Source organism: Podarcis bocagei, assembly GCF_964188305.1.
Source record: "Podarcis bocagei genome assembly, chromosome: 2".
Taxonomy (NCBI): domain Eukaryota; kingdom Metazoa; phylum Chordata; class Lepidosauria; order Squamata; family Lacertidae; genus Podarcis; species Podarcis bocagei.
Window position 1 is genome coordinate 112847858 of NC_138126.1, and position 12088 is coordinate 112859945.

The 12088-nt window shown below is 41.0% G+C and overlaps 1 protein-coding gene across 2 annotated transcripts in view; it reads right to left on the reverse strand.

Annotated features, from left to right (window-relative positions):
• Window positions 1-732: 732 nt before the first annotated feature.
• The window catches only part of ATAD5 (ATPase family AAA domain containing 5), a 31696-nt gene continuing 20340 nt past the window's right edge, over window positions 733-12088 (reverse strand). For both annotated transcript variants that reach the window (XM_081181230.1, XM_081181231.1), the window contains 9 exons: window positions 10838-10999; window positions 9868-9980; window positions 8383-8476; window positions 7206-7270; window positions 6445-6610; window positions 5572-5753; window positions 4152-4975; window positions 1654-1821; window positions 733-1495 (listed from right to left, as the gene is read on the reverse strand). In XM_081181230.1, the coding sequence (XP_081037356.1) occupies window positions 1417-1495; window positions 1654-1821; window positions 4152-4975; window positions 5572-5753; window positions 6445-6610; window positions 7206-7270; window positions 8383-8476; window positions 9868-9980; window positions 10838-10999 (1853 nt within the window). In that variant the 3' untranslated portion in view covers window positions 733-1416. The remainder of the gene's footprint in view (window positions 1496-1653; window positions 1822-4151; window positions 4976-5571; window positions 5754-6444; window positions 6611-7205; window positions 7271-8382; window positions 8477-9867; window positions 9981-10837; window positions 11000-12088) is intronic.

The following is a 12088-nucleotide window of genomic DNA, read 5'->3' on the forward strand; positions in this document are numbered from 1 at the left end:
GGATGCACCCGACCATAAGACACACCTTGTTTTAGAGGGGGAGAACAAGAAAAAAAAATTCTCCCTCTCTGCGCAGCGCTCCTTCAGCGAGGTGGCAGGAGAAACGGAGCCCCTTCCATTTCTCCTCCTGCTTTGCTGAAGGGGCGCTGTGCAGAGAGGGAAAGCTGCGCAGCGCCTCTCCAGCGAAGCAAAACCAGGAGAGCAAGAGGGATCGGTGCGCACTGACCCCTCGCTCTCCAGGCTTCAGCAAAAGCAACGCGAAGCCTCCGGAGCACAGCGGGAGCACTCCCACTGCACTTCGGAGGCTTCACATTGCTATCACTGAAGCCATGGAGCCTGCATTCACTCCATAAGACGCACACACATTTCCCCTTAATTTTTGGAGGGGGGAAAGTGCGTCTTATAGAGGAAAAATACGGTACATTTTGCTGCTACTTCAAAAAGCTTTCCACAGCTCTTGATACAAGATCTTCTTATTGCTTCAAAGAGAACGGCACTAAGGATTTTAATGGTTTGGGGCTGCATTTTAGTATAAGCCATTCAGAGAACCTCAGTGATGGAGTGGCAAAGAGTTGTTATTAATATATACATATAGGCTATTTTCCCAACCTATCAACATGTAGGCAGCAGTCTTCAGCAATTTTCAAATGCTTTCCTAGTTCGGAAGTATGATTAATGGTTATAACTGGGGATAATGTCTACTCTTACATCTAAAAGTCACCCTGCAAGAAATAGGTTTCAAAGCCCATCCAGATATTTATTATTTCGCTGTAGGTAAAAAATTAAAAAATAACCCAGAAGAACTTCAAGTGTAGTGGTAGGAAAATATCAGATAGTATAAAAATAAAATGTACAGGGTTACAGATAAATACAGATAAATACGACTATACAACCCAGTAGAACTTTTAGTATAAATTTACAAAACACAGATTATTTCTCCAAGCTGATTGAAGACCTTACTGTGTTGGTGAAGAAAACATTACTGGCTCACATGCACACACATAAAACCAAGCCCAAAAGCAGCCTTTGCAATGTAACAGCAAAAAAGTTTACGGTTACCTCATTATCAGCTGGCTAATCTTTTCCCAAGTAGCACCATACTTATGTGGAAATTAGAATAGCACCTTATAAACACAGTATTATGCCCGAATATATGGGACAAAACCCACACCCTAAAAAGTCAGCCAATACAGTAGTTGCAGCAATGGGCTTGATATGCTTCAGATTGTATTTGAATGCATCTGGTGTAGATTTCAACACATAGTCACTTCACATTTGGAATGTGGAAAGTACCTTGGCGATAGATATATACAAAATACAGTTTGTATTTTTAAATACTTAAAAGATTCACAATATAAGCAACACTCTGTACATATAAAATCATTAATGTATATTCAAAGGTCCTACAGGTTTGTTTTATGGAAAGTCATTTGCCAGGCTGTTCAAAATTTCTCTTGGAAAATCAAAGTGAATTCCTTCAAGGTAGTGGAGAAATCTGTTGAAAAAGAAATGAAGAAAAATGGTCTGTCTTTTTGAAAGAAGGGAAAGAAAATGCAGCATGCATGAGTTTAATGTTAAGTGAGCGTAGGATTGCAGTGTGTGTCTCCTGATAAGATATGAACATGATTGTGTTGCTAATAACACGAAGATTACCTTCTTTTGGCTTTCCCCTGTTCTTTCTGTTTCTCCAACTTGCAGATGTTGCGGAGAATAGGCAGGTAGTCCACTACACTTGCTTGTCTGTTACAAATATTTAAAGAAGGTCTACTGGAAAATACAGTTTCGATTATTTCCAACCTCTTCTGTGCATTATGGTAAATGCTGCAAAAGAAAAGCACATAGGTTTTTCCCCTGTCCCAGCTATAGTTTAACAAGAAATAACAGATTAAATTTCAGCAAATGTGCCCAATGTACAATCGCTGTTACACTGTACTGAACCAGCATCTATTTAATTCCTGATTTTTTATGATCTAGTTCTAGTATTTTTGTCCTTATAGAACCCAGGATTTAGCCTCAAGCATCCCACTGAAGGCAAACATTTTTCAAATGTAGTTCTGATGTAGATCTCAAAGCTTGTATCCTTCTTGGGAAGAGTAGATTGCAGCCCTTTTCAGTTTGAATCTGCTTGGACATTTGACCAATATTGCCTCTGGCACGTCTGAACAGACAAAAGCTGTTGTAGATGGTGGAGCAATACCTGCCTTTATTTCCTTGCTGGCTTGTCCCCATATGCACATCAGTGAGCAAGCTGTGGGGGCTTTAGGAAATATTGCAGGTGATGGTTCTGCCTACAGAGACCTGGTTATTAAATATGGTGCACTTGAACCGCTTTTGGCTCTGCTTGCTGTTCCTCATCTCTTCTATAGCTCTTGGCTACCTGCGCAATGTAACCTGGACTCTATCAAACCTCTGCCGTAACAAGAACCCTGCGTCATCCATAGAAGCTATTAAACAATTTGATTGACACCCTATGCCCTTTTAAAATGTAGGGGTTTGGGGGAGGAGGGTTATTGGGTTGTTGTTTTTATTTTGAGTATATATTTTGTGGTTTTATATTTCGATTTTGTTCTGTGAACAGCCCCGAGACCTCCAGGTATAGGGTGATACATAAAATCAATCAATCAATCAATCAATCAATCAATCAATCAATAGCGTAAATTGTTTTATGAGATTTGCCTGAAAAATGGTATATGCATTACTTAAATAAGTAATAGGTTCAAAATTAGGTTGCATGTGTCCCAAATGGCAGGCTTAAAAGAAAGCCAGCCATAGAACTTATACATGTTGGCTTGGGGGGTGGGGGTGTCATCTTTTTACATTGGTACCTCAGTTTAAGTACTTAATTCGTTCCGGAGGTCCGTTCTTAACCTGAAACTGTTCTTAACCTGAAGCACCACTTTAGTGTTGGTGCTGACCTTTAAAGCCCTAAACGTCCTCGGTCCAGTATACCTGAAGGAGCATCTCCACCCCCAGCGTTTTGCCCGGACGCTGAGGTCCAGCGCCGAGGGCCTTCTGGCGGTTCCCTCATTGCGAGAAGCAAAGCTACGGGGAACCAGACAGAGGGCCTTCTCGGTAGTGGCGCCCGCCCTGTGGAACGCCCTTCCAGCAGATGTCAAAGCGATAAACAACTACCTGACATTCAGAAGACATCTTAAGGCAGCCCTGTTCAGGGAAGTTTTTATTTGTAATAAATATTTGTGATATTTTACTGTATTTTTGGTTTCTATGGAAGCCGCCCAGAGTGGCTGGGGAGGCCCAGCCAGATGGGTGGGGTATAAATAATAAATTATTATTATTATTATTATTATTATTATTATTATTATTATTATTAGCTAACGGGGCCTCCCGCTGCCGCCGCCAGAGCACGATTTCTATTCTCATCCTGAAGCAAAGTTCTTAACCCGAGGTAATATGTCTGGGTTAGTGGAGTCTGTAACCAGAAGCATATGTAACCTGAAGCGTATGTAACCCGAGGTACCACTGTACCTGTGTCAGCCCACAGTCAGGCAGCTGACTCAGGATACTCAGCCAAAGCTTACTGACATCTGCAATCAATAATGTTGTTGCCGTTTCAATTCCAGAACATTGTTTTAGCTGTTTATTTCTATGTTTTACCACCTCTTCCCAGTTCACAGGGGCTTGCTGCACATAGGCACGCAAAAGGCTCAAACTTTGGGGAGGTGTAACATGGCTGGCAGGGAAAAGATTCCATGTATTTTACCTACAAGGTCCTTTTGCTGTTAAAATCTCTTCCTTCCCTACATTTCACACATGACTGGGCAGCCCCGTATTTGAAAGATGGTTCTGCTACCATCTTTGTTATAGCTAAACTGAGGCTGAAACCGGACAAAAAAAAAACAACAAAAAACCAGGCATCATTAAGACTCCAACTAATGTTAGAGTATTAGTGAATATTTGTAATAATTAAACTCGCAATAATTAGCCCACAACCAGCATTCCATGGCTCTTCCAAAGCATACATGGAGTTGCTGTGCAAGGAGTCTCCCTTGACTGCTTCAACTGCTTAGAGGTACCTCTGCAAATAAATATTCACAACATGAAAACAGAAGGAGGAAGCCCTTGCTCTCCTTGGAACTTTATATACTGAAAAAAGCATCCTTTTTCCTGTTTATTCAGTATTTTGACCTTACCTGGAATTAGCTATTGACTGACCAAAGTATAAATCGGCTCTGTCTTTTGAAACATTGAGTGCAAGTTCTTCCAATTCATCCTTCCCAGGAGTCCTGCTAGAGTTACTCTCCATAATTTTCGAAATTGTCTTAATGCACTTGTGAAAACTGAGTGCCTCCGCAGCTGCTTTCAGCTCAGCAGAGCTTTTGAAGTTCCGCCAGTCATTATGCTCCATGCTGAACTCATCCGACAGACCATTTTTTATCTTCCCTTTAGTCCAAATAAATTCCTCATATTTACATGATTGTTTTGATTCCTGACACCTCCTGTTGAAGCAATAATCTAAGAAAGACATGTTGTCCACAAATTCAGTTATTGAATTTAGGCACTGGTATGCTGGTGCAGAGCTCTTTGCTTTCGCTGGCGTTCCACTGTCCAGTGCTGCTGTGTTACCCATCGCAGGTTCCAGTCCACTCTTTTCGTCTTCCAAGCATGAACTAGGCATGCCAGATGGTAAAGTAATGAAACCAGAATAGTCTAAATCACTTTCAAATAAATCACTATCATCTAAGAAAGCCGTAATTCTTTGGCGCTTCGTCCGTTTAACCTTTTTCACTGGGCTTGTTTCCTCTAAGCAATCGCTGTCCAAAGACTTATTACTTGAATCGTTTTCTGTAACTGTGTTACATGAAGGGTTAGCCATTAGCGTTGGTTCTGGAAGTATATTAACTGGTAAAGGTAAAATGAATTCAAGATTGCTATAAATAAAGTCTATATTCTTCATCTGGAATTCTGTAAGCAGATCTGTCAGTCTACTCCAGTCTTCTTTTGTTGTGATTTCATGCTGTGAAAGATGGAATTAACGAATGAGTTTTAAAATTTTCTTTTAACAGATTTGTAGCATATACAGTCACTCTAAAGCAGGGGTGTCCAACTTCCAAGAGACTGCGATCTACTCCCAACTATAAATAAACGGCAGTGATCTACCCATTGGGTTGACCAGAATTCTTGAGCTTTTTTTGGCGGGGGGCGGTGGATCCCACTATCAACCAGGGACGCCCAGCGATTGACCAGTAGATCGGTTGGACAGGCCTGCTCTAAAGCAATAAACAATAAACCAGATGAAACAGTATTTTCTAAAGCAGCCATTATTAGCGCAGAATTGTGCAGCTTTGGTTTAAGTGAGTAAACAATAATATTTTTTTAATTCCCTAGGAGTTCCCTCTCTAAAGTATTTTTCATGTGCCAACATGGTTGCTCATCCATTCTACTTGGATAGTGCTAATTTGACTTCCGCCTACAAAAATGCATGAACCAAACATTTTTTTAAAAAGTATTTGAGATGCCGCAATACAATTTTTTGTAATAGTATTCTGTTTCATTTATGTCATTAATCAGCAGCATGCCCTGGGGAAGCTCATTGTACCAAAATAAACGTACCTTAAGAAATTGGAACAAATCTTCGGAAGGCAAAAAGATGTTCTTAAGGCCAAGCAGGTTCTCAGTGCAGCCAGTGTCACATTTTGGAAGATTCGCTGGAGAGCCAGGTTTACTGATCTTGGAGCTGGTTGCATCATCAATGCAAATAATCTGTTCTTTGCCACTTACCCCTCTCTCTCCTCCTACAAATAAAGCGTTTCAAATGGAATTCATAACAATGATAAGCTCTGACAACAGTGTAGCAGTCCTGTTCCTTTTTCTTTTTTTAAAAACGTTACTGGTGTAGATTTTTTGAAATTTGGATATTTTCTCTGCTGCCATTACTCATTTGATTGTTTACTTCTTTTAGTCTATTTTCCCCTTGTTGCAGCTTCATTTTGTAATTTCCTCATCTGTTCTATGTTGCTTCTTCATCTATTCAATAAAAATCACACTAATCATTCTCTCTAATAACAAAGTCTGGTGACTAACAGGATTGGATCCTAAAGGGTGCCATATACTCAGGTGAAAGCAGATGTATGCAGAAGTTAAAAACATTAAAAATACCAAAAAAGCAGCCCAAGAGTTCCATCAGCTGGAAAAAGAAACCAAAAAAACCAAGGGGGAAGAACAATGAATTGGCCTGCTTTGTCTCCTTACACTTTTCGTATCCTGGAGGACATAAGCTAGCTGGAACAAGAGCTGTCTGTTAGGGATCAAGGATACATTGCAAGATTTTTTTACCAGTTCCATTGTTCTTTCTAATAGACAAATAAAGTGGGTTTTTAAAAAGCATTTTAACTGTTTACCAGGTAAACAACAACAAACAATTCTGACATGTGAACTACTTTGTTCACCACCCCAGCTGGGCAGACTTGCTGTGCAGTACCATACCTTTTTCTTTTAAATAGCCGCCGCCACTCCGAACCCAGAACTGTAAGTATAGAATACTTTGTCTGACGTCACAATTATTTGCAGTTAACAAAGCAGCAAGATCTCTTATATCCACTCTTAAGTTCTCAGCCAAACAGAGAACTTGGAGATAGCTGGCAACATTTATCTAAAACAAAACAGATTCAAAAATTAGTAATACAATTTGGAAAAGAAGCACAACAGCAGAATGTTACTTTACATGCTAAGAATCTGTACCTACTAACTAATGCTGTCTGCCATGAATGGGTAGTGTTTAAATACAGCACATGTAAGCAAAATTTGAACCTTTAGGGGAAGAGCTGTAGCTCACTGGTAGGGCATCTGCTTTCCATACAGAATGTCTCAGGTTCAGTCCCCAGCATCTCCAGGTATGACTGGAAAGCTGCTGCCAGCCAGTGCAGACAAAGCTAAGCTAGATAGAGCAATCATCTGACTCAGTATAAGGCAGCTTCCTATGTTCCTAACTGCAGTGTTAAATCTTATTTAACTACTAAAAAGTAGATGGCTATAAGCCAACTGTGCTGTATGGTACATTATTTGTAAAGATTTGGTGTTATTGCAACAATGTCTTAAAACCCCTTGCATGGGTGATGCTTTAACTAATGCATAAATTTCACAAATCTATGAATTCAACTGCAGTTGCAATAATAGTCGGGTCCACGTTTTGTCATACTATGAAATCGTAAACTACTTATTTTATATTCCAAAAGTGAAAGACTTACCATAGAAGGTATACTGAAGGTGATTTCTTCAAGGCAGCCATCAAATATTAAACTAAATGATGGATCTACACAAAAGATTCAGAAGTAAAGCCTTTTAAAATTTGACCATTGAGAATTATTTTAATGTAATATTAAAATGTGAGCCCTGAACATATTATAGTTAACGTATATTACAACAGGAGAAAAGGAGAAAAAGATGCATGCCAGGGGGCGGGTGGGGGGGGGGGGAGAGAGAGACAGACAGAAGCCAATCTTCAATTATTCTACTCTCCAATAGCTCTTGAAGGAAAAGAGCTCCCACTGCTGTTCTGCCAACATTTATACAAGTCCTAGAGGAAGAGTTCACTCAGTGTGAAAACAGGTAAAGAACTGCCCTACGTTTTGTGTAGTATGGTGTAAGGTAAGGTAAAGGACCCCTGGACAGTTAAGACCAGTCAAAGGAGACTATGGGGTTGCGACGCTCATCTCGCTTTTAGGCCAAGGGAACCAGCGTTTGTCCACAGACAGCTTTCCGGGTCATGTGGCCAGCATGACTAAACCACTTCTGGCGCAACAGGACACCATGGCGGAAACCAGAGCACACGGAAACACTGTTTACCTTCCCACTGCAGCGGTACCTATTTATCTACTTGCACTGGCGTGCTCTTAAACTGCTAGGTTGGCAGGAGCTGGGACAGAGCAACAGGAGCTCACCCCATCGTGGGGATTCGAACCGCCGACCTTGATCGGCAAAGCCCAAGAGGCTCAGTGGTTTAGACCACAGCGCCACCAGCATAATATGGTGAATAACAAAGATAAAGGTGGAAACAGAAGTAGGGTGCCGACTTGTGGGGCAAGACTCAGAAAAGACAAAATGTGGGCACAACAAATGGGGTTGCAGAATGAATTAGATCCACTATGCTGTTTCTAAGAGAGACCAGCCTACAAACAACCATAAAAGGAACAGCATGTTTTATTCCCTCAGCATAGGGTACTGAAAAGTAAACAGTTACTTTGAGCAGAAAGCACCCATAGGAAAAAGGGTTAGGCATCCCCCCTGCATTGCCTGAGAAACCTTATTGAATTCAAGATTCCAAACTGTTTTCTCAACCTCCAAAACAGAAATTTCACTGTTCTAATGTTCACTTATTCAAAGCATTAACAAGATACTTGGAATCATCATCATCATAATACTCACCATTGGTAGTAAGAATGACAGGTCTCTTGGTAGTGCTCATGAATGTTTTTATTGCATTTAGAAATCCAACATCTTCATCAAATATTACATCAACCTATGAGAAGTGGAAAGTGTTTATTCATATAATGTCCAACAGATTTCATATTTGGAAGCCTTAAAAGAAGCTCCTGCAGGAGAGACACTGTGAGCAACAGAGGGATGTTTCTAGGACTCTGGTGAAACTGTGACGTTCCCTTCTTATTTTTGCTATTGGATGCTACATGCTGTTTAAGTAATCTTGTTACTAAAATATTAAAAACAAGAAATCTTGGTTTTTTGTATGTTATTGTTTTGCTATGTTATTATGAAATTGTTACGTTATTGTTTTGCTAAGTTATTATAAAATTGTTTTGTAGTGTATGTTTAAAATGCATCCTTATTTCTTTGTTGTAAGCCACTTTCAGCATGATCCTTTTGTGGAAAAGCAGCATACAAATAAAATGTATGAATGTTTGGACATCAAGTTAAACCATGGTCTAGTGTTTAACAGAAATGAGCTTAAGCTCCTCCCCAGTTCTTCAGCCTGCAGGGACACTCGGAAGCTTTTGCTTTTTATTTAACTATGGGTTGTCATTTTATCTGGAGTGATAAACTATGTATACATTAAGGATGATTCATTTAATACAATCCAGCTTCAAAAAATAGAAGATAGTTGATGTTAGGCAGTACAGAATGTGGGAGCTGCCATATAAACTTGAGCACTGCTACAAAAACTCTGCTGGCAAAAAAAAAAAATTAAAAGAAAAATGTCTAAGGTTGTATACAAAAGTGTCAGAGTGAATCATGCAAAGGAAATTATTCTTCCTCTTGTCCGCCGCTCCCCCCTCCCCCCCCATGCTCCATCCAGCATTTGCTCTGGAAGCTTGGAGGCCCCTCCAAAGTAGGTGTTGGGTATGGGGACTGCAGGGGTGGGAATGTGAAGTCCCATTGTGCAAATGTATTTAACCCATTGTAAGGTTGTATGGGACGCTGGTGGCGCTGTGATGTAAACCACTGAGCCTAGGGCTTGCCGATCAGAAGGTCGGCGGTTCGAATCCCTGCAACAGGGTGAGCTCCCGTTGATCAGTCCCAGCTCCTGCCAACCTAGCAGTTCGAAAGCACGTCAAAGTGCAAGTAGATAAATAAGTACCGCTCCAGCAGGAAGGTAAACGGCATTTCCGTGCACTGCTCTGGTTTCGCCAGAAGCGGTTTAGTCATGCTGGCCACATGACCCGGAAAAACTGTCTGCGGACAAACGTCAGCTCCCTCGGCCAGTAAAGCGAGATTAGCACCGCAACCCCAGAGTTGTTTGTGACTGGACTTAACTCTCAGGGGTGCTTTACCTTTACTTTAAGGTTGTATTATGGGAGTTTGGGGAGATAGATACATCATAGCTGGCCAACTCCTTTATTCTGGATGGTGCTGAAACTTTTTCTTCAGAAAGCAAGACCTGCATTTATGTCTTACCTCTTCAAAGAGGATAAGAGAAGTTGCACTTTTTTTACTGGAATCCTCTTCTCCAGTTTCCCTTTTTAAAGATTGGATCTGCACTTTTTCTTTAGGCAAGCGTTCAGTATATCCTGCATGAATAATATAGTAGGATCTGTATCAGTGGAAAATAAAGGTCCAGCAAAGCTGCCAAAAAAATCACTTAAGCATGTGTGATGTCTGCCACATATACATAAAAATATATTCAGATTGCCTTTCCTCTCAAATCTGATTTTACAATGATTTGTAATATCTAAGCGGTGCATCGAGAGTTTGCTCATGCTCCATACATTTTCATTCTGTAACATTTGCAATTATCCTCCAAGCAGCAACCTTTTGATTTAGCACTTGTCTGGTTTTGAATACATAGCCACTAACACAGATTGCTCCCATGGATATCATTGTTCCTCTGCTGGTAACTGAAAGGATAGAAAGGAGGCAGGGAGCACTGCGTGTGACTTTCATTTCGCTGTTCTAACACAGGGCTAGACCACGGAAGCTATACACAGTGCTTCTAAATCCATTCTATCTGTTTGCAAGCGAAACTCCAAAATAAGGCAATTATTTCTACATACTCGAAGAACCACTGAGATACACTGAAGTATATTTGTTTGTAAAGGGGGGGGGAGTTTTTTTTTATAAAGCAACTTGTAAGAACCGGTGGCTTCCAGCACCTCAGTTAGTTTGAGGGTGTTAGTTGGGGAAGCGGGGGAGGAAAAGGAAGACCAATGAGGGGAGGGAGAGGACATTGTTCTGCTTTTGTACCTTGTACATTAACAGGTGTTTAGTTGGCAGAATGAACAACCACCCTACATGGCTGCCATAGATTATAGCTCAGTTTTCATGTCTGATTACACATGCTGGGAGTTCATTTCTACACAAATACACTATGATCTTTTGTTTCCCATCTCCAAAGATCAAGCACACGAATGTGATGTTAAAAACCTACCTTTGTTGTTTTCTTGCACCCTTTCTTCTTCATTCTTAGGCCTGGGAGAAATTTTGAAGTAGTTTGCTAGTGTTTTGGATGCCGAGCTTTGCTTTAATCCAACTTTTCTGGGTGAAACTGGAAACTTTCTTGGGGACTTCTCTTTTCTGGGAGAGCTTTTTCCTGAAATATACATTTTATTTTTGTCTTAAACTTGAAACAGAAAGCATTGGCTTGCATAATCCAGTTGCAGAACCCCACACCCTTTCCTCGCAGGACTGTGGTGAGATGTGCTGCCATGTCCAGCAAGGGCAGACTGCTTCCATCACAGAAGAGCAAAATTCAGCTGCCCAATCCCAATATCTTGCTCAGGGGAACATGAAAGAACAAGGGCGAGGTCTGCAAATACTGCCTAAATTATCCTGGTTGCATACGGGTGCCATGCAATTTCTGTCCCCTGTACTCAAAACTGATTGATGTTCTATTTTGATAATCTTTTAAAAGCTACTGCAAGAGCCTCTCAGGGCTATGAAGCAGGATACAGGTATTCCACATAAAATCAGTCTTGCAATACTTATAATAATAATAACAATAATTTTTATTTATACCCCGCCCTCCCCAGCCAAGGCCGGGCTCAGGGCGGCTAACAAGCAATAATAAAAACAAGTTGAATAAATACAACTTTTTAAAAAATTTAAAATACATTAAAATATTGAAACATTAAAATATTAAAATGCAGCCTCATCGCAGGAAGAGAAAGGAAAAGAAAAAAGAAAGAGGGGGAGGGAATCAAATTGGCTCCAAGCCAAAGGCCAAGCGGAACAACTCTGTCTTACAGGCCCTGCGGAAAGAAATCAGATCCTGCAGGGCCCTGGTCTCATGAGGCAGAGCGTTCCACCAGGCCGGAGCCAGTGTTGAAAAGGCCCTGGCTCTGGTTGAAGCTAATCTAACTTCCTTAGGGCCCGGGACCACTAGGGTGTTGCTATTTATGGACCTTGAGGCTCTCCGTGGGGCATACTGGGAGAGGCGGTCCCATAGGTACGAGGGTCCTAGGCCATGATACTTATGCACCTTCATAATACTCATAAACACTAGGTGGTCAGAATGACCGGAAATTCTGAAGTGCCATTTATATATTAAAAGCTCCCATTATCTGGCCATGGTACTAAGGTGCACTCCACTCTCCTTACCTCCGGATTGTACGCCACGTACAATCTGAAGTAACCATGTGGCCCAGTGGTGTTGGAAAAAGTGTGCTCCCATGGTGCCTGC